The sequence below is a fragment of the Salvelinus fontinalis genome, chromosome 19, assembly GCF_029448725.1.
Source record: "Salvelinus fontinalis isolate EN_2023a chromosome 19, ASM2944872v1, whole genome shotgun sequence".
Lineage (NCBI taxonomy): Eukaryota > Metazoa > Chordata > Actinopteri > Salmoniformes > Salmonidae > Salvelinus > Salvelinus fontinalis.
Window position 1 is genome coordinate 25,903,636 of NC_074683.1, and position 27,984 is coordinate 25,931,619.

A 27,984-nucleotide genomic window follows, 5' to 3' on the forward strand; every position below is an offset into this window, starting at 1 on the left:
CTCTTGCATTTGACAATTTTTTCATAATTCTAGACCTACCAGGTGAACCAACCAAACTCAGAGTAGTCGACTCCACCAAAACATCCATCACCCTGGGCTGGGTGGCGCCAGTGTATGATGGTGGCAGCGAGATTACCAGCTACATTGTTGAGCAGATGAACTCTGAAGAAAGGGAATGGGCTGTCATCAGCCACAATGGAGAAGTGAGGACAACAGAGTATGTTGTGAATCACCTGAAACCAGGAACCTATTACTTCTTCCGTGTCGCTGCAGTCAACTGTCTGGGACCCAGTCAACCAATCGAGATGTACCAGCCTGTTCAATCCAAGGATATTCTTGGTTCGTAATAAAATATTCACAACATTGTATTACTTATTGCAATAGTAACAAATCTCTTACCTATTTTTCTATGTTTCCCTATCCGTCTAACAGAGGAAGCCGATCTCAATTTGGATGTTCCCATGACAACTCAATACACTGCCAAGGCAGGAAGGGATATTGAGGTGTTTATTCCTCTGAAGGGCAGACCTGCACCAAACTGCACATGGAGAAGACATGACAAGAACATGGCCAGTGATGCAAGATACACTATCACCAGCACAGAACGTACAACAGTTCTTGTCATTCCAAAGGTCACCCGCGATGACTGCGGCAAATACTACCTGGAGATTGAGAATGGTGTTGGAGAGTCCAAGTTCATCACTGTGTCTGTCAAGGTTCTTGACACCCCATCCATTTGCCAGAAACTGATCATCAAGAATGTCACCAGAGGCAAGTTGACCCTGAGCTGGGAAGCTCCTCTGATCGATGGTGGTTCCCCAATCACCAACTACATTGTGGAGAAGAAAGACGCTAACAACAGAGCATATACAGTCGTGTCATCAGAGTGCCCCAACACATCATACAAGATTGACGGTCTGTCGGATGAAATCGCATACTTCTTTAGAGTGTCTGCTGAGAATGAGCATGGTACTGGTGATACATGTGAGACTGCAGAGCCAGTCAGGGCCACTGAGACCCCCGGACCAGTCAAAGAGCTGGTCATGACAGACGCTACTAAGACATCAGTGACTCTTCACTGGACCAAACCCGACCATGATGGTGGTAGCTACATTTCAGACTATGTCATTGAGACAAAAACTAAAGAGGACGAAACCTGGACCGTTGCTACAACATGCAAACGTTGCACATGTGAAGTTAAAAACCTGAAGGAAAACTCTGTTGTAGACTTTAGAGTGTTTTCTAAGAATGAGAATGGCAACAGTGATTTCTCTCAGATTGGGCCCATAACTGTAAAGGAGTTTATTATTCCACCTGAGGCCAACATGATAGATTATCCAAATGGCGAACTCTTTGTTCGCGTCGGTCAAAACATCCATATTGAGATGCCATTCAAGGGTAAACCAAAGCCATCCGTTGGATGGATGAAGGAAAACCTTCCCTTGAAGGAAAGTGAACAGATTCGCTTCCGTGAAACAGACAACAAAGTGTCTATAACAGTCAGAAGTGCAAAGAAAGAGAATGCAGGCCTATACACATTGGTTCTCGACAACAAGCTTATCAAGAACTTCTTTGATATCAATGTGATCACTCTCGGACCCCCCTCTGTGCCAGTTGGACCGGTCCGATTCGATGAGATCAAAGCACAGGGCATTATTATATCTTGGGATGAACCACAGGACAATGGAGGTGGAGACATCACTTGCTACAGTGTGGAGAAACGAGAGACGGCCCAGGCTAACTGGAAAATGGTTTGCTCTAGTGTGGTGAGGACAACGTTCAAGATACCCAACCTTGTCAAGGGCACAGAGTACCAGTTTAGAGTGCGTGCAGAGAACAAATATGGAGTGAGCGATCCTTTGAATTCACCAGACGTGATCGCCCAACACCAGTACATGCCACCAGGTGCACCAGGAAAACCAGTCACGTACAACATTACCAGTGATGGCATGACTATCCAATGGGAAGCACCCAGCTTTGATGGTGGCTCACCAATCACTGGCTACCATGTTGAAAAGAAGGACAGAAACAGCCTTCTGTGGACCAAGGTCAATTCCAGCATAATATCTGCCCGTGACTTCAGAATCATTCAGCTGATTGAAGGACTGGAGTATTCCTTCAGAGTCTATGCAGAGAATAATGCTGGCCTGAGTCCTGTCAGTGAACAGAGCAAACATGCCCTTGCAATCTCCCCAGTTGGTGAGTACACAATGTTTATGACTGTCTATGACAGATGTTATAATGTAGCTGTTATAGAGGCTTTATGAATGCATACATAATAGGGGCTATAGTAAAGTGTTACCTTGTTATTTTTTCCACAATGAACAGTGTGCTATCATGAATGTGCTAACTTTATGAATAAACACTTTACACATTTAGCAACCTGACCTTTCACTTCCCCCTTAGATCCACCTGGTACTCCTAACGTCATTGATGTCACAAGAGACACCGTCACACTTAAATGGGATACACCCAAGAAAGATGGGGGATTTAAGATTGTGGCGTACAGTGTGGAGCGACGCCAGGGCAGAGGCAAATGGTTGAGATGCAACTTCACAGACATTAGTGATTTGCAATTCACCATCACCGGACTTTCTGCTGGTGATCGCTATGAATTCAGAGTGATTGCCAGAAATGCTGTCGGCACAGTCAGTCCACCCTCGCAGTCCTCTGGCTATGTCATGACCAAAGATGAAAGTGGTAATTATACATTATATTAAATATACATTATACTGTACATTATACAATCTGTCTAAGTTTGTCTCTATGTGATTAAATGTAGCATTAATTGTATGTTTTTGTGTCTTTCTCTGTTTAGTTTCTCCCGACATTGAGTTCAGTGCTGATACTGCTCTTGTGTACAAGGCTGGTGAAAACATCAAACTGAACTGCAGTATCACTGGACGACCAGTGCCTCAGGTCATATGGTACAAGAACGGTAAAGAGGTCGACAAGAAGATGTTGATTGATATCACAACTAACATCGGCTCCAGCAGCCTTTTCATCAGAGATGCTGATCGCGACCACCGCGGAGTGTACATGGTGGAAGCCAAGAACAGCTCTGGAACAAAGACAGAGAGTGTCAACATCAGAGTCTCAGGTTGGTTTATAGATACAGTAGATTGTTACATTCTTTATTGTCTCTGAAATTGTGATGGAAATGATTTAAGTGAATGGATTCATGCTTAACCATTAGCAATGTATACTTTCTTCAGATACTCCTGGACCACCTGAGGGACCAGTGCGTTTCACTGGTATCACTGCAGAAAAGGCAACTGTCTGGTGGAACCCGCCAGAGAACGATGGATGTGCTGCAATCCTCTATTATACGGTGGAGAAGAGAGAAACATCTAGGATCTCCTGGGCAATGGTGACAAGCAAGTGTGAAGCTTGTTCATTCAACGCCACCAAGCTGATCAAGGGCAACGAGTACCAGTTCCGTATCTCTGCTGTCAACAAGTTCGGAGTTGGACGTCCTCTTGACTCTGATTCATTCATTGCACAGATGCAATTCAGTAAGTCCCACCAACCAACAACGTCTAAAGTGATCACTGACATGTATACTTATTTGTTATTAACTTCAATTATGTTTAACTAACACAAACAAATGTTGTTTTGTTTCACAGCCGTTCCAGAATCCCCAGGAACACCAGACGCCACAAATGTGACTGGAGACACCATCACAATAGGCTGGACAAGACCCAGATCAGATGGTGGAAATGAGATAAAGCACTACATCCTGGAGAGACGTGAGAAGAAGAGTTTGCAATGGGTGAAGGTTTCATCCAAGAGGCCAATCACTGAGCTCAGACACAGAGTGACACACCTGACCGAAGGTAATGAATATGAATTCCGTGTCATGGCTGAAAATGGTGCCGGAATCGGACCAGCAAGCAGCACATCAAGACTCTTCAAGTGCAGGGAGCCAACAAGCGCACCAAGTGCTCCTTCACTGGTGAAGGTCACCGACTCCACAAAGTCATCTGTCACCCTGGAATGGATCAAGCCTGTGTTTGATGGTGGAATGGAGATCATTGGCTACGTCATTGAGATGTGCAAGGCAAGCCTTAATGAATGGCACCAAGTCAATAGAACAACTTGCATCAACACCACATACACCGCTAAAGGTTTAATGGCTGGTGAGGAATATAGGTTCCGTGTTCGTGCAGTGAATGGGTCTGGAAAAGGAGAAGCATGTGTAGTTCCTAATCCTGTGCAAGCTGTTGATAGACTGACGTCACCAGAAATCACCCTTGATGCAGACTTCAAACAGACACACGTTGTGAAGAACGGTGCCACCGTCACTCTTCATATTGCCTTCTGTGGTAAACCAGCTCCGCTGGCTACATGGACCAAGGCAGGTGGAGAACTTGGTGTTATGGCAGATGTCAACACAACTGACACATACAGTACCTTGACCATTGAGAGCTGTACCAGATATGACTCTGGAAAATATACCTTATCTCTTGAGAACAACGGTGGCCGCAAATCTATCACATTTACCGTGAAGGTGCTTGATACACCTGGACCTCCAGGAGCTATCAGCTTCAAGGATGTGACCAGAGGAGCTCTGACAATGCTGTGGGATGCTCCAACCAACGACGGCGGAGCCCGCATTCAGCACTACATCGTAGAAAAGCGTGAGGCTAGTCGTCTCAGCTGGAAGTCAGTCAGCGAAAAGTCCTCACGTCAAATGATCAGAATGACCAACCTAGGCATAGGTGTGCCTTACCTGTTCAGAGTCATCGCTGAAAATATGTATGGCAGGGGAGAACCCTGTGAGATGACTGAACCAATTACTGCAACTGAGGTGCCTGCTCCACCCAAGAGTCTTGACGTCATTGACACTACTAATTCCACTGCTATCTTGGCCTGGCTGAAACCTGAACACGACGGTGGCAGCCGCATCACAGGTTACATTGCTGAAGCCAAAGCAAAGGGCTCTGATCGCTGGGTTGTTGGCGGTCAAACCAAACTCCTGAAGTTAGTCATTGAGGGCTTGATTGAGAACACAGAATATGACTTCCGCATCAAGGCTATCAATGAGGCTGGTATCAGTGTCCCAAGAGATGCCTTAGCATCCGTTGTCATCAAGGAGCCTAAGATTGAGCCCACAGCAGATCTCAGTGGCATAACCAACCAGCTCATCACATGCAAGACTCACGATGCATTCACCATTGATATCCCCATCAGTGGCAGACCAGCTCCAAAGGCCACCTGGAAACTGGAGGAGATGAAGCTAAAAGAGACTGATAGATTGATCATCAAGACTACCACAGAAAAGACCATCCTGGTGGTAAAAGACAGCAAGAGAGCAGACAGTGGAAAATACTACCTCACTCTGGACAATGCCGCCGGAGCAAAGACATTTGCTGTTACTGTCAATGTTGTTGGAAGACCCACTCCACCAGTAGGACCCATTGAAATCTCTGCAGTGTCATCAGAAGGCTGTTCATTGGCTTGGACAGCACCAGAGGATGACGGTGGAACGGATATAGACAACTACATCATTGAGAAACGTGAATCTGGATCTACATCCTGGCAAGTGGTGAACTCAAGTTGTAAACGCACCACGATCAAAGTCAGCCATCTGACCAAATACATGGAGTACACCTTCCGTGTCTCTGCTGAGAGCAAGTATGGGGTGAGCAAGTCCATCGAATCCTCAGCTGTTGTCATTGAGCATCCATTCGGTAAGTTCTATGTACCTACATGTGTTAAATCAATTTACATTTGCTGTAATAGTTTGAAAAATATACTAATGATGAATTGTTTTTATCTTATTCTCAATATCAGTTCCACCAAGTCCACCAACTCGCCCAGATGTGGTGACAGTATCTGCTACTGCTATTGGGATCAAGTGGGATCTGCCATATGCTGATGGCGGCAGCAAGGTGACTGGATACTGGATAGAGAAGAAGGAGAGAAACACAATTCTTTGGGTCAGGGAGAACAAGCTCCCATGCCTGGATACCCAATTCAAAGTCTCCAGTCTCATTGAGGGCCTGGAGTACCAGTTCAGAGTTTATGCTATGAATATTTCTGGTCTCAGCAAAGCCAGTGAGGCCTCAAGACCAGTAGTGGCTTTGAACCCAGTCGGTAAGTGCAACATTCAAAGGACATTTTTCGAAATATTTTGAGTCTCTTTGATCCATGTTGACATTTGACCTTTCTGCTGATTGTACATTCTTATTCTGTTTCCATGTAGATCCTCCTGGTAAACCAGAGGTGACTGATGTCACAAGGTCCTCAGCAACTATTGCATGGCGTATACCATTCAATGATGGTGGCAGCAAGATTGTCGGATACGTCGTGGAGCGCAAGCCATGGAGTGATGATGAGTGGGATGATGCCCACTGGTTGAAGTGTAACTACACCACCATCACGGAGACTCACTTCACAGTTGGAGGACTGGGTGAAGGAGAAATCTTTGAATTCCGTGTCATTGCCAGAAATGGAGCCGGAGTTCACAGTGCACCATCTGAAACAACAGGACCGATCACCTGCAGGGATGAATACAGTAAGTTACTGTTAGATACTGTTAAGTGACTGTTACGTTTACTCGTAGATAAACTTACATTTCACCACATTTATTTTTTATGATTTATATTTTATTTTTGTCTATAGCTCCTCCCAAGGCTGAACTTGACAGCTCTCTTGTTGGAGAGCACGTCACTATCCGGGCTGGGTCAGACCTGGTCCTTGATGGTGTAGTTGGTGGTAAACCCGAACCCATAGTATGGTGGGCCAAGGGTGACAAGGTCCTGGAGCTGGGAGAGAAATACTCCCTGACATACACCAGTTCAAGAGCCATGGCCATCATTAAGTCCTGCAACAGAAATGACACTGGAAGATATGTTCTGACCGCGAAGAACGCCAGTGGAACCAAGACAGTGGCTGTCAATGTTAAAGTACTCGGTAAGAACATGGAAACAAATTGGAGTTCAACAAAATGTTTTCTTACACTGACTATTACCATAATAACACATTTGTATGTTTCACTCTGTATTTCCAGATACACCAGGGCCTCCTGAGGACAAGATCACAATCACCAGGGTGACAGAGGAGAAGTGCACTGTGTCTTGGAAGATCCCTCTGGAGGATGGTGGAGATCTGGTTACTCATTACATTGTTGATAGGCGTGAGACCAGCAGACTCAACTGGGTAATCATGGAGACTGAGTGCAAGACTCTGTCCTGTGTCAGCTCCAAACTGATTAAGAACAACGAGTACGTCTTCCGTGCCAGAGGAGTCAACAAGTTCGGACCTGGTGTGCCCTTGGAGTCCGAGCCTGTCATCGCCAGAAACGCATACAGTAAGTGTGCATCCAGTGGCCATCTCATTTTAGTAGATTCAAAACAATTTTAGTCTGATTCTAAAGCAAACACTTATTAAACATTTGTTTTCCTATATCATTGCAGCTGTCCCATCACAACCTGGAGCACCAGAAGTCACGGCTGTAGGAAAAGAGCACGTCATCCTTGAATGGATGAAACCTGAGAGTGATGGTGGAAGTGAGATCAAGAATTACCTGGTGGACAAACGTGAAAAGAGCAGCTCCAGATGGACCAGGGTCAATAAGACCTTTACCATCTACGACATCCGCCTGAAGATCTCTGGTCTGCTGGAAGGCAGTGATTACCAGTTCCGTGTTACAGCCGTGAACACAGCTGGAAACAGCCAGCCCAGTGAAGCCTCTCAGTATGCCTACTGTAGAGAGCCAACATGTAAGCGATCAAACAGTCATTGTCTTAGATTTTAGTAACCATACCCCTTTGTTATACAGATGAGGTCCATCTTTATAATCTTACCGTTTTTGTTTCTAAAAGTTGACTTATGGTTGACTTTTGAAACACTGAAAAACTACTGCTGTTGAATAACCCAAACTGTATTTTGTCTTTACCGATTCCAGACACTCCAGCCCCTCCTTCAATTCCACGTGTGATAGATTCCACCAAGCATAGCATTAGCTTGCAATGGACCAGACCAATGTATGATGGTGGTGCTGATGTTGTTGGCTACGTGGTGGAGGTGCTTGAGGAAGGAACCGAGCAGTGGTACAGGGCCACTCAGAAGACTCTGAAGACCAATTTGTTTGTTGCCGCTGGACTTCAAAGCAACAAGAAGTACAGCTTCCGCGTCGCAGGAGTCAATAGTAATGGCACTGGGGAATTCAGCGAACCAAGTGTGGAAATTGAGCCTGTTGAGAAACTTTGTACGTTTGTTTTTATGCTTTTACTGTCAATGCTTCCCAATGGCAGCATTAGTAATGTAAATGGTAACTTGGTACAACTGCCGTTTATACCAATGTCTAAATTGAATCCCAGCCACTCTTTTACACTTTTACAGTTTTTATACATATGTTGTTAACATGCTGTCATTTTGGTCCCAACAGCAATCCCTGATCTTGATCTTCCTGATGATCTGAAGAAGACTGTGTGTCTGAGAGCTGGTAACACTCTGAGGCTGTTTGTCAATGTGACTGGAAGACCTGCACCAGTATTGACCTGGAGGAAACCTGGCATTGACCTGCAGAGCCGTGGGTTCATTGATACAACTGACAGTTACACTCAGCTGATCGTTGAGAAGGTCCATCGTTACGATTCTGGCAAATACACCATTGAGGCTGAAAATCCATCTGGCAAGAAGTCAGCAACCATTCTCGTCAAAGTTTATGGTATGTTATGCGGTTACGTTGTTATACTTAAGATGGTTAAATGATTAAGAACTATCTGTAAACCATATAATTATTTAAAGAAAAGTGAATTATATGATCTCTGTGCTGTGAACAATCAGTTAATCCTTTGTATTTCCCAGATACTCCTGGACCACCCGGTTCAGTTAGAGTCAAAGACTACACAAAGGAGTCTGTTGTTATCACATGGGATGTACCAAGTATTGATGGTGGAGCCCCTGTGAACAACTACATCATTGAGAAACGTGAAGCTTCAATGAAATCCTACAAGACCGTTACAACAGAATGCAGGAAGACCTTGTTCAGAATCACTGGCCTGGAGGAATCAGTACACTACTTCTTCAGAGTGTTACCAGAGAACATATACGGTGTAGGAGAACCATGTGAAATCCCTGAATCAGTGTTGGTCTGTGAAGTTCCCAGCCTTCCTCAGGATCTGCACATTGTGGATATCGGCAAGACCTCAGCAATCCTGAACTGGGAAAGACCTCTTCACGATGGTGGAAGCAGACTGACGGGCTACGTCATTGAAGCTAACATCGTTGGATCAGACAGATGGAGTGCAGTGGCCACCGTTAAACAGTCCATGTCCCAGCATACCGTCACTGGCCTGACTGAGAAGGAGACTTATCTCTTCAGAATCAGAGCTACAAACAGCAGAGGAGTCAGCGAGCCTAGGGAGATTACAGGATCTGTGGTCATTCAGGAACAACTACGTATGTTATATTCTGAATCTTATCTGATACACATGGCAGTTAATCTATTTAAAATATGAAAGGTTTGATACATCTTCGAGATGTTCTAATTTTCAAAAAACATCTTTCCTTTTACAGTGGCGCCCTATATTGATCTGACCGGCATTCCACAGAAGATTGTCCATGTGCCAGCCGGCAAACCAATCAACATCAATATTCCTATAAAAGCCCAACCTGCTCCAGTTTGCAGCTGGTCCTTCAATGGTGCTAAGATGAAGGATAGTCTTGACCGCGTTAAGATTGAGTCTAATGGAAAATACACCAAACTAACTGTGCGTGAGACAACCATTGATGACACTGGTAGCTACACTCTTCAAGTGAAGAATTCAATTGGAACTGCAACAGAGATACTCAAAGTTATCATTCTTGGTAAGTGTGTGTTCTTGGTAAGCTTCCATACTTGTGTTTGTGCGTTCTTATGTTTTTGTTACTTTGTCATGTATTGAAAAATTCGAAGTACTAACTGTCTGCTTATTTCTATCTAGATAAACCTGGAATACCTATTGGACCAATCACAGTTGATGCTGTTGATGCCACATCGGTAACGGTCAGCTGGGAGCCACCAGAGAAGGATGGCGGCGCCAACGTCAGTGGCTATGTTGTTGAGCAGCGTGACGCTCACCGCCCCGGATGGCTACCAGTGTCCGAATCTGTCACAAGACCCACATTCAAGTTCACCAGATTGTCTGAGGGAACTGAGTACGTGTTCCGTGTGGCTGCAACCAACCGCTTCGGCATTGGAGGATTCTTGCAGTCTGAAGTTGTTGAATGCAAGAGTCTCAAGAGTAAGTCATCATAAATCATAAAACACATAAAATTCCACCTTTTGACACTATGATTTAAACACCAAAACAGTGAGAAAAGTGCCCAAATTTCTGGACTTAGTTTTGATGAAGTTTTTATTTTTACCCCTTTTTCGTGATATCCAATTGGTAGTTACAGTCTTGTCCCATCTCTGCAACTCACGTACGGACTCGGGAGAGGCAAAGTTCGAGAGCCATGCATCCTCCGAAACACGACCCTGCCAAGCCACACTGCTTCTTAACACATTGCTTGCTTAACCAGGTAGCCAGCCGCACCAATGTGTCAGAGGAAACATCGTACAACTGGCGAACGAAATCAGCATGCATGTGCCCGGCCCACCACAAGGAGTCACTAGAGCACGAGTGGCATAGCAGTCACTACAAACCCATAGCAGTCACACAGCCGGCCAAACCCTCCCCTAACCCGGACAATTTTGCACTGCCTCATGGGTCTCCCAGTCACAGCCGGCTGTGACACAGCCTGGGATTGAACCCGGGTCTGTAGTGACGCCTCTAGTGCCTTAGACCGTTACGCCACTCGGGAGGCCCAGTTTTGATGAAGTTAAAGGAACGAAATGATGGTGGGCGTAACTGATCTAATGTGAAATCTCTAATCTCTCCACAGCCGTACCCAGTGCACCAAACAGACCTGATGTACTGGATGTGACTCATGAAGGAATGACCATCACATGGCAGTCACCAGAAGAAGATGGAGGGTCCCAGGTGTCTGGATACATAATTGAGCGCAAAGAGGTCAGATCTGAAAGGTGGATGAGCATCGTTAAGAACCCAGTCACCATGACCAGATACAGATCATCTGGTCTGTGCGAAGGCAATGAGTATGAGTTCCGCGTGATCGCCCTGAACTCAAGAGGCTCGAGCAAACCCAGTATGGCATCTAAACCAGCTATCGCCATGGATCCCATTGGTATGTATCTGTAATCCTCTACCTTGTTTGTCATGCCCAACATTGGAATAGGCAGTGAATTATGTAATTATTATTTTTTACTATTTTGCAATGTGTAATTCAACTCAATGATCTATGGGTCAATTCCCCTGGAACTTAGCACCCATTTTCAAAGATGAATGCATAACCACAACTATTCTATTTGTTGTCGTTATCTAAACAGAGCCTCCTAGCACACCACAGTTCCCCATGGTTACAGACACCACCAGAACTTCTGTGTCTCTGGCTTGGAGTCCTCCTGAGGAAGAGGGTGGGTCCGTCGTCACTGGTTACCTGATTGAGATGCAAAAGGTGGACCAGGTGGAATGGACCATGTGCAACACGACACCCATAAAAATCTGTGAATACACTCTGACACACATGCCTCAGGGAGCTGAGTACAAGTTCCGTGTGATGGCCTGCAACGCTGGTGGACCCGGAGAGCCAGTCGAGATCCCAGGAATCGTCAAGGTTATAGAAATGCTTGGTGAGAGATTAAATATGTGTTTAGAGTGCCATGAAGAGCTGTATTTTGTATTTTGCTTTTGAAACTTGCGTCAAATGTGAACTAACATAACGATGTCTGTATGATTCATTTCAGACTATCCTGATTATGAATTGGACCCCAAATATGAAGAAGGCTATGTGGTCAGACAAGGAGGAGTCATCAGGCTGTCTGTGCCAATCAAGGGTAAACCAGTCCCTATCTGCAAGTGGACAAAGGAAGGCCGAGATGTCTCTCACCGAGCTATGATCGCCACCAATGAGGATATCACTGAACTTGTGATCAAAGAAGCCCACAGAGACGACACCGGAACATATGACCTGGTGCTGGAGAACAAATGTGGCAGGAAGGCTGTCTACATCAATGTTAAAGTGATTGGACGTCCAGACGCACCTGAAGGTCCTCTTGAGTTTGATGATATCCAGGCTCGCTCCGTAAGAGTCAGCTGGAGACCTCCCTCTCAAGACGGTGGCTCTGATATCCTGGGTTACATTGTTGAAAGGCGTGAGGTATCAAAGGTAGCATGGTACACTGTAGACTCAAGAGTGGTGGACACAGCTCTGGTGGTCAAGGGGCTGAAGGAGAATGTTGAATACCACTTCAAGATCACTGCTGAAAACCAATTTGGTGTGAGCAGATCTCTCAAATCAGATGAATGTGTCACTCCAAAGACACCCCTGTGTAAGTATTTTTTTATATTCATAATTATTTTTCTGCAAATGTGAAATGTGTTATTATGTTAGTTATCATTCCTCACTTCTTCTATTTACAAGTATGCAATTATTTTTTGTATACAACAGCTCCTCCAGAACCTCCAATCAACCCACCAGAAGTTATGGATGTCACAAAGAGCACTGTTGCTCTATCTTGGGGCAGACCAAAGGATGATGGTGGCGCCCGCATTTCAGGATATTACGTTGAGAGGAGAGAGGTGTCCACAGAGAAGTGGGTGCGTCACAACAAGACACACATCACCACTACAATGTACACTCTCACTGGACTCATCCCTGATGCTGAATACCTGTTCCGTGTCGTGGCACAAAACGACATTGGTCAGAGTGAACCTGGACCAGTATCTGAAAATGTTATATGCAAAGATCCATTTGGTAAGTATATAATAGGTCTTTATATTATACATTTAATAATATATAGAAATAATATAAATAATACAGTACTTTAAAAGATGAATGATTGCAATTTCATTGTTAACTCTCTCTTTGGATAGACAAACCCGGTCAACCAGGTGAGATTGATATCATCTCCGTTGCCAAAGACTTTATCACTATTCACTGGCTGCGGCCAGAATGTGATGGTGGCAAAGAGATCCTGGGTTACTGGATTGAGTTTAGACAAGCAGGAGAAAGTGCCTGGAAGAAATGCAACAAGGAGCGTTCCAAGGACAGACAGTTCACCATGGGTGGTCTGATGGAGGCTACAGAGTACGAGTTCAGAATCCTTGCAGAAAATGAAACCGGAATGAGTAGACCTCGCAGGACCGCCATGGGCATCAAGACTAAACTGAGCTGTACGTTGGTGTAATATTTGAATTGTCAATTATCATAAGATACTGTAAGAACCTTACATTATATACATCAGTGCAATGCATCATTGCTTTTCACTTGAAATAATGTTAATTCTCTGATTATATTTCAACAGTGGGAGAGGCTCCAAGTCTCAAGGAAGACATGGCAGATGTCATTGCAAAACTTGGTGAATCAGGAACTCTGACATGCCAGATTATTGGACGTCCCCTTCCTGAAATCAGATGGTACAGATATGGCAAAGAGCTGATCCAGAGCCGCAAGTACAAGATGAGTTCTGATGGTCGCAACCATTCACTGACAGTGGCCACAGATGAACAGGAAGATGAGGGCATGTACACTTGCAGAGCTGTCAATGAAGCCGGTGAAACAGAGTCCAGCGGCAAGATGCGCTTGCAGGCTGCACCTGCTTTCCACCCTGGATTCCCATTGAAGGAGAAATACACTGCAGGGTGTGGAACAAGTCTTCGTCTCCATGTTGTCTACATTGGCCGTCCAATTCCTCAAATCATGTGGTTCTATGCAAAGAAGCCTCTCAACTCTTCTGAAAACGTGATCATTGAAAACACTGAGAGTTACACTCATCTGGTTATAAGGAATGTACAGCGCAAGACAAACGCTGGAAGATACAAGGTGCAATTGACCAACAAATTTGGAACTGTTGAAACCACACTCAAGGTTGAAATTCAAGGTAACAGTTTTTTTCCACAACTATTATTGCGATAATATCATTGGTAATTTTATAAACTGAACCAATTTTTTTGCTTTGTTTTCAGATAAACCTACCAAACCCGAGGGGCCTATTGTTGTTGATGCTGTGTTGAAGAGCGCAGTGATCATCAGCTGGAAACCACCGAAGGATGACGGTGGATCAATGATCACCAACTACATTGTGGAGAAACGAGAAGCAAAGGAAGGCGAGCAGTGGCATCTGGTGTCATCGTCAGTCTCAGGAAACACTTGCAGGATTCCAAATCTGATTGAAAGTGCTGGATACTACTTCCGTGTTTCTGCTCAGAACCAATATGGAGTCAGTGAGGCACTTGAGGTTCCAAGTGTTCTCATTATCAAGAGCCCATTCGGTAAGTTTTCTTGCTGACAGTGATAAATATAGCAAATAGATCATGTTTACTGTAACGATTAAGAGAATAATGCACTTCTATAAGATCGATCTCATTGTTTGTTCCTCAGAAAAACCTGGAATTCCCATGCAGCCTGTTGTCACAGAAGTGACCAAGGATTCTTGTCTAGTGTTCTGGAAACCACCAAAAGACGATGGAGGTGCAAAGATAAAGAACTATTTCCTGGATAAACGAGAGAAGAAACAGAACAAATGGATTGCTTGTACATCCAATGAAATCCACGAGACACATTTCTCTGTAAAAGGCCTTCTTGAGGGCTTTGAGTATGAGTTCCGTGTGAAATGTGAAAACATGGGTGGTGAGAGTGATTGGAGTGAAGTGTCAGAGGCCATCATTCCCAAATCAGGTCTCACAATGAAACCTCCTGTCTTCAGAGAAGAAATGAGACCAGACATGCTTGTGAAGTTTAAATCCAATGCTACATTTGTCACCAAAATTGTTGGACATCCCATCCCTGCCGTGAAATGGTACAAGAATGGCAAAGAAATTGTTTCAGATGGAATCAAAATCAAATTGCAAGAATTCAAGGGAGGCTATTACCAACTTATTATTGCTGATGCTGAGGATAGTGACACAGGTGTCTATCAAGTCAGGGCAACAAACCAAGGAGGATCTATCTCTACAACAGTAAATCTGACTGTTGAAGGTAAAAGAAAATTGATAGGCTGTTGAAAAGAAGAAATGTTGTGTTAAACATACATATTTTTATTTTAAAAAGTTTGAAATCCCTTACATTTCAGAACAAATGTAGGTCAGTTTGCATTTTATTTGCATTTGTTAAGAATTGATCTACTCAAATAATTTATATTCTTTATCTTCTGTCTACTCCAGTTCCTGCCAAGATCCACCTACCTCTAGAACTGCAAGGCATGGGGGCAGTCCATGCTGTCAAGGGTGAAGTGGTTACCATTAAGATTCCAATCAGTGGCAAACCCGACCCTCAAATCCAATGGCAGAAGGGACCAGAGATCATGGGATCATCTGCCCACACTCAAGTGATTGTCACAAGATCATTTACTTCACTCGTCTTTCCTAAAGGAGTTCAGAAGAAGGATACAGGTTACTATGTAATCACTGCCAAGAACAGATTCGGAGTTGACAAACAGACCATTGAAGTTGCCGTGGCAGATGTACCAGATCCTCCTAAGGGCATTAAAGTCAGTGAAATCACTAGAGATTCCATCACTCTAACCTGGAGTCCTCCTGAAAAAGATGGTGGAAGCCCTATCATCAACTACATTATCCAGAAGTGCCCCACATCAGGTGACAGGTGGATCCGTGCTGGTAAAACCAACGAGCCTAAATACACCATGATCGCTCTGTTTGGCAAGACAAAGTACCAGTTCCGTGTCATTGCGGAGAACCAGTTTGGTCTGAGCGATCATTCTGAACCAACTGAGCCTGTTACAACAATAGAGGATAAATCTGTTATCAGAAACTACGATGAAGAAGTTGATGAAGCTAGAGAAGTCACCAAAGAAGAGGCTCCACATTCATCAAAGATCAAGATGGTGGCTGCCCATTACACAATATCTGAAGAGCTGGCACGTGCCGGAACGTTTGGCGTTGTTCATCGCTGTGTTGAAAACAAGTCCAAGAAGACATTCATGGCCAAGTTTATCAAAATTAAAGGTACTGATCAGGAGCTGGTTGCTAGGGAAATTGAGACACTCAATCTTGCTAAACACAAGAACTTCATGTACCTACACGAGTCCTTTGACAGTTTGGAAGAAATGGTCTTGATCTACGAGTTTATCTCAGGCGTGGACATCTTTGAACGACTTGGCACAGGCAACTTTGAGCTCTCAGAACTGGAGATTGTTAGGTACCTGAGACAGGTGTGCTCAGCTCTGAAGTTCTTGCACAAACTCAACTATGCTCATTTTGAAATCAAACCTGACAACATTGTCTACACCACAAGAAAGAGCACAAACATCAAAATTATTGAAACAGGCCAGGCTAGATTACTGACTCCTGGAGAAAATATCAGAATCAATTTCACTGCACCAGAGTACTGTGCACCTGAAGTCCACCGCCATGGTCTTGTCAGCACTGCAACTGACATGTGGTCAGTTGGTGTGTTAACGTATGTGCTCCTCAGTGGACTTAACCCCTTTGCAGCAGAATCAACCACAAAAATTATTGAAAATATCTCAAATGTAGAATACATCTTTGACAGTGAGGCCTTCAAAGAGACCAGCATCGAAGGTATGGACTTCTGTGACAGACTTCTGTGTAAAGACCTGAAGAAACGTATGACTGCTCATGAAGCTTTGGAACATCCTTGGCTTAGGTTGAAGCTGGAACACCTCAGCACAAAGACTATCAAAACATTGAGACACAGAAGATACTACCAGACGTTGGTGAAGAAAGAAAGAGAGACAATCGTCTCAGCAGCGCGTGTTGCTTTTGGTGGTGGATTCAGGAATTACAGAGGTTATGCAGTTGGCAAAGTCAAGATTGCATACCCTGTAGAAGGTCTGAGAGCCGGTCCAGTCATGCATGGATCTTCAGAGGAAGGTGGGCATGTCAGATTTGTTTGCAACATTGAAAACTACGACGAAACCACAAAAGCAATTTGGTACTTTGGCACTCGCCAGTTAACAGCAAGTCACAAATATGAAATCAGCTACTTCAATGGAGTTGCTAGCATCTACGTCAAGGAAATTGAAACATCTGATGATGGTGTCTACAGATGCAAAGTTGTCAGTCAGGATGGTGAAGATAGCACCTATGGAGAACTCTTCGTTGAAACTGTGAGATGCTATCGTGAACACTATATCGTACGCTCACTCACAAAGAAGAGAAAGCTTGATAAGCAAAGACTTATGCAAAGACCACCAGAGTTCACTCTGCCTCTGTACAACCGCACTGCTTACATTGGTGAAGATGTTCGTTTCGGTGTAACCATAACAGTGCATCCAGAGCCAACAGTAACATGGTTGAAGGCTGGACAGAAAATCAAACGAGATGATAAGAAGTACACTTTCATTAGTGACAAGGGTCTTTATCAATTGATGATCCACAATCTTGAACTTGATGACGATGCTGAATATACTGTTATGGCCCACAACAAGTTTGGTGAAGATAGTTGCACTGCACGTCTGACAGTGACACCTCACCCTGTTAGTGAAGACACCATGAGGCCAATGTTCAAACGGCTGTTGGCTAACGTGGAGTGTGTAGAGGGCCATAGTGTCCGTTTTGACTTGAGGGTCTCTGGAACACCTGCACCAACCCTGAAGTGGGAGAAGGATGGCAGGCCATTGGAATTCAACCAACAAATCGCAGTTGTCCAAGAGGATGTAGACTATCACGTTCTGCATGTCAGAGAATCTCTTGTTGAGGATTCAGGTCTTTACAAAGTTACAGCAACAAACTGTGTTGGATCAGTGTGTTGCCAGGCCACACTAAAGGTGGACCGCATTACATATAAAAGAAGAGTATATAAGAGTGAGGCGGAACAACAGAATTATGTTCAACAACAAATTGACAAGACACTGAAAATGGCACAATGCCTTTCCACCACTGAAGTTACTGGATTCAACCAAGCGGCTCAAGAGGCTTTGAAACACGCTGCAGACATATACAAGCCAGGAGTGAGCACCAAACACTGCGAGGGTGAATTTGATATCACAGAAGAAAAACCATTCGTAAAGATCGAGGAAAGGAAACTTTGCATGCCATATAAAATTCCTGAGCCACGTGTCCATGATGCAAGTGCTCTGGATGAAGACCTGTTGATTAAACACTTTGTACCTTTGTCTGACATGAAGTGGTACAAGAAACTCAGAGATCAGTACGAAATGCCTGAGCGGATGGAGAAGATTGTACAGAAGAGACAGAAACGCATTCGTCTCTCCAGGTGGGAGCAATTCTATGTAATGCCCCTTCCTAGAATTACTGACCAGTATAGGCCTAGATGGCGTATTCCAAAGCTCACACAAGATGACTTGGAAACAGTAAGACCAGCAAGACGGTCACCTTCTCCTGGATCAGAGGCATCCTTCAGATCAAGAAGACGCTCCCTGGGTGATATGAGCGATGAAGAGCTTCTGCAACCCATTGATGATTACCTCTCAATGAAGAAAGCTGAAGAGGAAAGGCTCCAACTTGACGAGGAGCTTGAACTTGGCTTCTCTGCCTCCCCACAAAGCAGCCCTGTCCGGTTCGAGTTATCTGCTCTGCGTCATGAAGCAAAGAAACATGTTTCAAGAAGAGAAGTATCACAAGTAACCGAGCACAAGGTCAAGAGAACAGAAGTTTCACAGTTCATGAGGAGGAGAAGATCACTGTCTCCTACATACATTGAGCTGATGCGCCCTGTTTCTGAGCTGATAAGAGATCCTCGCCCATGTCCTCTAGAGCCAGAGGAGATTGTGGAAAGGAGATCACCCACCCCTGAGAGGACGCGTCCACACTCCCCCAGCCCCCCAGCTTCAGCTGAGAGATCCTCCCGCTCATCCTCAAGATTTGAGAGGTCAGCCAGATTCGACATCATGTCCAGATACGAGTCAAGAAAGGCTGCACTGAAATCTGAGCGCAAGTACCAGACAGTGACCCAAACACCCTTCAGCCTCGACCACGCCCCACGTGTGACCGTGAGAATGCGTTCCCATCGCGTCCCATGTGGTCAGAATACAAAGTTCACTCTGAATGTCCAAGCGAAGCCTGAGGCTGAGATCCAGTGGTTCCACAATGGACAACTGATTCAACAAAGTGAGAAGTTCCGCTTCACAAACATGAGTGGAGTGCTTTCTATACAGATCTGTGATTGTCAGGCAGAGGACAGTGGCACGTACCGTGTTGTTTGCTCAAACTCAAAGGGAGAAGCGTCCGACTATGGTATCCTTGATGTTTCTGAAGGTGAATTCTCCACATATACATCACGTCGTAAAGATGAGGAGGCTCCACAACCATTTGTTCCTGATATCACAAAGACAGACCATTACCACATATCATCCTTCAAGGCAGCTTCCTCCTCATCAACACACATGGAGGTGAAGGAAAGTAAATCAAAGTTAACTGAAACACGTGAAACATATGAACGATATGATACATCTGAACGATTTGTATCTGCATCTGAAAAATATGCTGCATCCGCTAAGTATGCATCAACTGAATATTTATCATCTGCAGCATCCTTATCATCAGCATCTTCTGGACAGTTTGGATTGACTGAAAGATACTTGTTGGGTGAAAGACATGCATCGTCTGAAAGATACGCATCTTCAGAAACATATGCTTCATCTGAAACAAAAATTAGGGCTATGGAGGAGTCAGAAGTTGAGCAAGTGACTGTTCATAAAGTCAAGTCGACTCTGGCAGCCAGAATAATAACTAAACCACAGTCTGTAACAGTTATTGAGGGAGAGACTGCTCGATTCACTTGCGACATTGATGGCGAACCAGCACCAAGTGTTACATGGATGCATGAGGGACAAGTCGTTGTATCTTCTCATCATCGTATGGTGTCAACCACGCAGTACAAGTCTACCTTTGAAATTTCCTCTGTCCAATCTTCTGATGAAGGAAGCTACACACTGGTGGTTGAGAATGCTGAGGGCAGACAAGAGACTCGGTTTAGCCTGACCATTTTCAGAGCAATTGTTGAAGAGGAGGTTGTTGTCTCAGTGAAGTCACCAGAGCCTGGATTCAAGTCTCCTGAACGAGTAGCTTCACCTCCCAGTGTTCCCCCAACCCCTACCTCATCAATCAAGTCTCCTGAACCAATCATGTCACCCGCTAGGGGGAAGTCGCCAACCCCATCAATCAAGTCTCCTGAACCAATTACTTCGCCTCCAAGGGTGAAGTCCCCTCCCCCAGTCAAGTCTCCTGAGCCAGTCATGTCGCCAAAGGGAGTGAAATCACCTCCCAGAGTCAAGTCTCCTGAACCAGTTGTATCGCCTCCAAGGGTGAAGTCCCCTCCCCGAGTCAAGTCTCCTGAGCCAATCATGTCGCCAAAGGGAGTAAAATCACCTCCCAGAGTCAAGTCTCCTGAACCAGTTGTCTCACCTCCAAGGGTGAAGTCCCCTCCCCCAGCCAAGTCTCCTGAACCAAAAGGAGTGAGGTCACCTCCCCAAGTCAAGTCTCCTGAACCAAAAGGAGTGAAGTCACCTCCCCAAGTCAAGTCTCCTGAACCAAAAGGAGTGAAGTCGCCTCCCCAAGTCAAGTCTCCTGAACCAATCACTTCACCTAAGAGAATCAAATCTCCACTAACTGTGAAATCCTCAACTCCTAAAGCTCCAAAGATTGTCCACCAACTCACAGCCGAAAACTCAAAAGACAAAGTGAGAATGTCCTGTGTATCTGAAAGCAGCGTGAGAGAAATTGTGTGGTACAGGAATGGAGTGAAACTGACACAGAGCAGTCACTATGAGTTCCACATGTCTGTGGATGGACATTGTTCCCTCATTATCAATGACCTCTCTGAGAAGGACCAGGGAGAATACTCTTGTGAGCTCATCGCAGAAGGAGTCTCTGCTAAATCTTCATTCTCATTTGTCGGCCAAGTGTTCCAATCCATCTACACTAAAGTCACAGCTTATGTGCAGCAACACATGGCCATGAAAGGTAAGTTCTGCCATAAAAAAGTTTTGATTAAACTCAATTCTGTACCAATTCTATACAAGTTTGTCCATGCATGTTTCTAGTGGTTCCTTGTCTTTTTTTGTCTATTTCAGTGAAAACCAAACAAGTAACAATGAGTCAAAAAGAGGCATCTATGGCTATGGCATCCCATACAAGTTCAGAACAGGTCGTTAAGAAAGAAATCCACGGAGGAGCTCAGATGATGATGATGGGGGAGAGTGCTGCTCTTAGTAGCATGCAAGAAAGCTTCTCTTCCCAATCAGCCCACATGGCTTCTTCTTCTATGCATCAGGAGACCTCTTTCAGCAGCTCCAGTATGGCCAGTATGTCTAGCATGGCTGCCATGGCTGCTGAAATGCAGATGGAAACCATGTCTCTAGCTAGCATGTCTTCTATGACATCTTCCCATACCATGAGCTCCAGCAGTATGACTGAAATGATGAGTCACTCTCACCTGGAGGGGTCCTCCATGAGATCCATTGCACAGGGTATGCTAGGTGAGTATCTCATACATGCTTATGACATACAAGTCTTACAATGCATTAAAGCCTCATCATAGTGCATTATACCTTCAGGCTTTAAACAAGCAATGCTGCAAAGCTGCTACATACAGTTTTGGACTTATAAATTAATGATATGTACCAATTGATTCTTGAAGAATATAACTAATAAATGCTTCATGAGCTTATCACTATAAAATATGGTTAAAAATATAATTTTGATATCATGGATGGTCAGTCCTTGCATCCATATCACTGTCTATAAATTTGAGAGTGGTTACATTTCTCCATCCCTCAGCTTTTTACCGAAACAAGGGAACATTTTAATTGTTTCAACTTCGGATTGCCCCTTTAAGTAAAATATTACCCATATTTGCAGTGATGTAGTTGTCTAAGTATTTTTTTGTGTTTTCTCTAAAAGGTGCAACAGGTGCACCAACAATTGAAGCTCTCCCAGAGGATATAACCATTGAACTTGGGAAGGTGCTCACCGTAGCCTGTGCTTTCTCCGGAGAGCCCACACCTAACATCGAATGGTCCCGCAGTGGAAAAACCCTGCCTGGTGAGGAGCATGGCGGTAGGTTCCATATCGAGACCTCAGAGGACCTCACTACACTCATCATCACCAGTGTGAAAGAGGAGGATGCTGGAGTGTACACCCTCAAACTGTACAATGACTTTGGATCTGACACTGCAACAGTAACTGTAAGCATTCGATCATAAAAAAAAACTGTCAGAATATTTATATCATCCCCTTTCCCAATTTCAATGCTTTTTATTTATTAATTTAACAAAAAATAATCTTACTTGATAAAGACCTGGATTTCTGTTATTGTAAATATGAACTATTTTTATACCAAACATGACATTAATTTATGCCAAACTAGACTAAAGTCTAAAGTTGTTATAAAATGTGCCATATTGGATAATTATGACTAGGATTTTTGATCCATTTTTCTGTGACATGTACATAATGTATATAGCCGAACTTAACGGTTATGGAAAATGTATGAATTGTTATTTATGACAATATTAACTAAAACAAATGGAACTGAAATGTTTAAAAGGAGAAAGTTTCGCATGAAACGAATACCCTGTTAAACCTGAAACTAAACTATGTGCCTCAACAAAAAGTTGAAGTCTTAAGATTTCCTCAACAGGTAGAGAGGCTCCCTGTTGAAGTTTATACTAAATCAGAGAGACAAGATGTTTGACACTGTATGTTATTACCTGCAGTGTTATTATCATACTCCTATGAATTGTAACATGATCATAAGACCCTGAGTGCTGTTTGCATAAACCCTCATGTAAGTAGCACAACTAGGCCTTGTGTTTTGAACTGACTATGTCATAACCACCATTTTAATGACATGTTCAACGTGCGAGCGGCCTGCACTTGAGCTGAAATGTTTTTTTGTGTGCTCTGTTTCTGGCAAATGACTGCTTGATAGATTTTCTGAACAATATCAACCTGGCCATTAACAATTGAAAGTCCATCAGGCACTTTTTTTTGCAGAATCAGAGCCATCTTTTGGAGGTTTGCTTGAGTGCGTTACTTTTGTGTGTTAGCTTTAGAATTTCACCTTGTCAGGTGTTAGGGCAAACATCAAGCAAGTGTACCACAGCGACAACACCTGCTGTGTTAAAATTTAAAAAATGTATTAACTGTTCTGCCCTGCACTTTTGTTTGATTTAAATTAGAATTGTAGAATTAAATGCAACCTCCCCTTGATTTAATAAAGCATGATATCAGCACTAAAATGTTTTATGATTTGTGTTCTTTATTTGTATGCAAGCATGTATGAATGTATGTATGTGTGTGTATGTATGTACACTATGTACTGTATGTATGTATATAAATGCAACATGCAACAATTTCAAATATTTTATTGAGGTAAAGTTCATATAAGGAAATCAGTCAATTGAAATAAGTTCATTAGGAAGACCTGCTCTTTCCATGGCAAAAACTAAACAGGTTAAATCTACTTCAATCAGTATAGATGAAGGGGCAGCTTTGAGACTATTGAGACATGGATTGTGTATGTGTGCCATTCAGAGGTGAATGGGCAAGACAAAGGCGAGTGCCACTCATTATTAGGAATGTGTTCTTAATGTTTTGTACACTCACACTACATGACCAAGAGTTTTACATCACTCCAGCCAATGCTTGGGTTTGCACATGGTGATCTTAGGCTTGTATGCGGCTGCTCAGCCATGGAAACCCATTTTATGAAGCTCCAGACGAATAGTTAATGTGCTGACGTTGCTTCCAGAGGCAGTTTGAAACTCGGTAGTGAGTGTTGCAACTGAGGACAGACGATTTTTAAATGCTATGCGCTTCAACACTTGGCAGTCCCGTTCTGTGAACTTTTGTGGCCTACCACAATGTGGCTGAGCCACTTACAGTTGACCGGGGCAGCTCTAGCAGGGAAGAAATTTGACAAACTGACATGCTGGAAAGGTGGCATCCTATGATGGTGCCATGTTGAAAGTCACTGAGCTCTTCAGTTTGGCCATTCTGCTGCCAATGTTTGGTTATGGAGATTGAATGTCTGTGTGCTCAATTTTCTACACCTGTCAGCAACGGGTTTGGCTGAAATAGCGGAATCAACTAATTTAAAGGGGTGTCCACATACTTTTGTGTTTATATACACTACCGTTCAAAAGTTTGGGGTCACGTAGAAATGTCCTTGTTTTTGAAAGTAAAGCAGAGTTCCTCTGTCCAGTGTCTGTGTTCTTTTGCATCTTAATCTTTTATTTTATTGGCCAGTCTATGGCTTTTTCTTTGCAACTCTGCCTAGAAGGCCAGCATCCCGGAGTCGCCTCTTCACTGTTGACGTTGAGACTGGGGTTTTGCGGGTACTATTTAATGGAGCTGCCAGTTGAGGACTTGTGAGGCATCTGTTTCTCAAACTAGACACTCTAATGTACTTGTCCTGTTACTCAGTTGGGAGCTGGGGCCTCCCACTCCTCTTTCTATTCTGGTTAGTGCCAGTTTGCGCTGTTCTGTGAAGGGAGTAGTACACAGCGTTGTATGAGATCTTCAGTCTCTTGGCCTTTTCTCGCATGGAATAGCCTTAATTTCTCAGAACAAGAATAGACTGATGAATTTCAGAAGAAAGTAATTTTGTTTCTGTCCATTTTGAGCCTGTAATCGAACCCACAAATGCTGATACTCCAGATACTCAACTACAGTGCCTTGCAAAAGTATTCACCCCCATTGGCATTTTTCCTATTTTGTTGCATTACAACCTGTAATTTAAATAGATTTTTATTTGGATTTCATGTAATGAACATACACAAAATAGTCAAAATTGGTGAAGTGAAATTAAATTTAAAAAAATACTTGTAACAAAAAATGTACAAAAAAGTCAAACGGAAAAGTGGTGCGTGCATATGTATTCACCCCCTTTGCTATGAAGCCCCTAAATAAGATCTGGTGCAACCAGATACCTTCAGAAGTCACATAATTAGTTAAATAAAGTCTACCTGTGTGCAATTTAAGTGTCACATGATCTGTCACATGATCTCAGCATATATACACCTGTTCTGAAAGGCCCCAGAGTCAGCAACACCACTAAGCAAGGGGCACCACCAAGCAAGCGGCACTATGAAGACCAAGGAGCTCTCCAAACAGGTCAGGGACAACGTTGTGGAGAAGTACAGATCAGGGTTGGGTTATAAAAAAAAATCCAACATTTTGAACGTCCCACGGAGCACCATTAAATCCATTATTAAAAAACGGCATTAATCAGAGAGGCAACAAAAAGACCAAAGATAACCCTGAAGGAGCTGCAAAGCTCCACAGCAGAGATTGGAGTATCTGTCCATAGGATCACTTTAAGCCGTACACTCCACAGAGCTGGGCTTTACAGAAGAGTAGCCAGAACATGTTTGGTGTTTGCCAAAAGGCATGTGGGAGACTCTCCAAACATATGGAAGAAGGTACTCTGGTCAGATGAGACAAAAATGTAGCTTTTTGGCCATCAAGGAAAACACTATGTCTGGAACAAACCCAACACCTCTCATTACCCCGAGAACACCATCCCATGTTTTTCATTGGCATGGACTGGGAAACTGGTCAGAATTGATGGAATGATGGATGGCACTAAATACAGGGAAATTCTTGAGGGAAACCTGTTTCAGTCTTCCAGAGATTTGAGACAGGGACGGAGGTTCACCTTCCAGCAGGACAACGACCCTAAGCATACTGCTAAAGCAACACTCAAATGGTTTAAGGGGAAACATTTAAATGTCTTGGAATTAGCTAGTCAAAGCCCTGACCTCAATCCAGTTGAGAATCTGTGGTATTGTCACGTTCCTGACCTTGTTTTCCTTTTGTATAGTTGTGTTTAGTGGGTCAGGACGTGAGCTGGGTGGGCAGTCTGTGTTGTTTGTTCTATGTTAAGTGTCAGGTTTAATTGACCTTGTATGGCTCTCAATCAGAGGCAGGTGTTTTCCGTTTTCCTCTGATTGAGAACCATATATAGGGAGGTTGTTTCACATTGTTTGTTGTGGGTGGTTGTCTTCCGTGTCTCTGTATGTTGCACCACACGGGACTGTTTCGGTTTGTTTGTTCGTTTATGTAGTCTGTTCCTGTTCGTGTGTTCTTCATAGTTTGTAAGTTCTCAAGTCAGGTCTGTCTACATCGTTTATTTGTTTTGTAGTCTGTTATAGTGTTTTCGTGTTTCGTTTTACTTTAATAAATATCATTATGTCAGAAAACTATCACGCTGCGCATTGGTCCTCTGATCCTTCTCGCCTCTCCTCGTCTGAGGAGGAGGACGAAGTAGACAATCGTGACAGGTATGACTTAAAGATTGCTGTACACCAGCGGAACCCATCCAACTTGAAGGAGCTGGAGCAGTTTTGCCTTGAAAATTGACAAAAATCTCTGTAGCTAGATGTGCCAAGCTTATAGAGATACCCAAAGAGACTTGCAGCTGTAATTGCTGCAAAAGGTGGCTAGTTTTTTTGTCTTATTTCTTGTTTGTTTCACAATAAAAAATATTTTGCATCTTCAAAGTGGTAGGCATGTTGTGTAAATCAAATGATACACCCCCCCCCCCCCTGCCAGAGCCCTGCAAAATGACCTCCTGCAGGCCACAAATGTGCATGTGTCTGGTCAAACGGTCAGAAACAGACTCCATGAGGGTGGTATGAGGGCCCGACGTCCACTGGTGGGGGTTGTGCTTACAGCCCAACACCGTGCAGGACGTTTTGCATTTGCCAGAGAACACCAAGATTGGCAAATTCGCCACTGACGCCCTGTGCTCTTCACAGATGAAAGCAGGTTCACACTGAGCACATGAGCACATGTGACAGACGTGACAGAGTCTGAAGACGCCGCGGAGAACGTTCTGCTGCCTGCAACATGGGTCAGTCATGGTGTGGGGTGGCATTTCTTTGTGGGGCCGCACAGCCCTCCATGTGCTCGCCAGAGGTAGCCTGACTGCCATTAGGTACCGAGATGAGATCCTCAGAGCCCTTGTGAGACCATATGCTGACACATGCACATTTGTGGCCTACTGGAGGTCATTTTGCAGGGCGCTGGCAGTGCTCCTCCTTGCACAAATACGGAGGTAGCGGTCCTGCTGCTGGGTTGTTGCCCTCCTACGGCCTCCTCCACGTCTCCTGATGTACTGGCCTGTCTCCTGGTAGCGCCTCCATGCTCTGGACACTACGCTGACAGACACAGCAAACCTTCTTGCCACAGCTCGCATTGATGTGCCATCCTGGATGAGCTGCACTACCTGAGCCACTTGTGTCGGTTGTAGACTCCCTCTCATGCTACCACTAGAGTGAGAGCACCGCCAGCATTTAAAAGTGACCAAAACATCAGCCAGGAAGCATAGGAACTGAGAAGTGGTCTGTGGTCACCACCTGCAGAACCATTCCTTTATTGGGGGTGTCTTGCTAATTGCCTATAATTTCCACCTTTTGTCTATTCCATTTGCACAACAGCATGTGAAATTTATTGTCAATCAGTGTTGCTTCCTAAGTGGACAGTTTGATTTCACAGAAGTGTGATTGACTTGGAGTTACATTGTGTTGTTTAAGTGTTCCCTTTATTTTTTTGAGCAGTGTATATATATAACACAATACCTCATCATGTAAAAAAAACTTTAAAAACATGTATAGCCATGTAGAATGATGTAACTGATAACAAAGGCAGTGCAAGGTATGTCTACTCATCAATTCTAAATTAAGCCCTTTTGGATTCTGGCTGAACACACACACACATACACACACACAGATAGGGCCCGTATAGGCTGGAAGAATGTAGCACAACGTAATATGAGGCTAAGCATGATTGCTGAAGAGAATACATTCATGAAGATACAAAAATTGTATATTTAAAGTCGACTCCACGCTTGATAAACTCCTATACCAAGAAGAACATAAGAAGGACACTGGACAAAAGAAGATGCCAAAGTAGATATCTTCGTTGAGTCTCGTAGTTTCATTTGTTGTGGTAAGTGTGCACACATCCAGCAGATGGCATA

General features: G+C 44.0%; 1 protein-coding gene across 1 annotated transcript in view; it reads left to right on the forward strand.

Annotated features, from left to right (window-relative positions):
* The window catches only part of LOC129816555 (titin-like), a 176,349-nt gene extending 153,110 nt beyond the window's left edge, over window positions 1–23,239 (forward strand). Inside the window, 27 exon segments of the mRNA XM_055871143.1 lie at window positions 34–339; window positions 433–2,199; window positions 2,407–2,700; window positions 2,819–3,100; window positions 3,216–3,515; window positions 3,627–5,693; window positions 5,797–6,099; window positions 6,209–6,520; window positions 6,628–6,918; window positions 7,016–7,315; window positions 7,422–7,727; window positions 7,913–8,215; window positions 8,396–8,677; window positions 8,818–9,411; window positions 9,529–9,819; window positions 9,936–10,235; window positions 10,879–11,181; window positions 11,384–11,686; window positions 11,801–12,385; window positions 12,505–12,810; window positions 12,930–13,229; window positions 13,361–13,936; window positions 14,022–14,327; window positions 14,437–15,033; window positions 15,219–20,960; window positions 21,071–21,475; window positions 21,900–23,239. Of these exon segments, the coding sequence (XP_055727118.1) occupies window positions 34–339; window positions 433–2,199; window positions 2,407–2,700; window positions 2,819–3,100; window positions 3,216–3,515; window positions 3,627–5,693; window positions 5,797–6,099; window positions 6,209–6,520; window positions 6,628–6,918; window positions 7,016–7,315; window positions 7,422–7,727; window positions 7,913–8,215; window positions 8,396–8,677; window positions 8,818–9,411; window positions 9,529–9,819; window positions 9,936–10,235; window positions 10,879–11,181; window positions 11,384–11,686; window positions 11,801–12,385; window positions 12,505–12,810; window positions 12,930–13,229; window positions 13,361–13,936; window positions 14,022–14,327; window positions 14,437–15,033; window positions 15,219–20,960; window positions 21,071–21,475; window positions 21,900–22,201 (18,023 nt within the window). The 3' untranslated portion in view covers window positions 22,202–23,239.
* The last annotated feature ends 4,745 nt before the right edge of the window (window positions 23,240–27,984 follow it).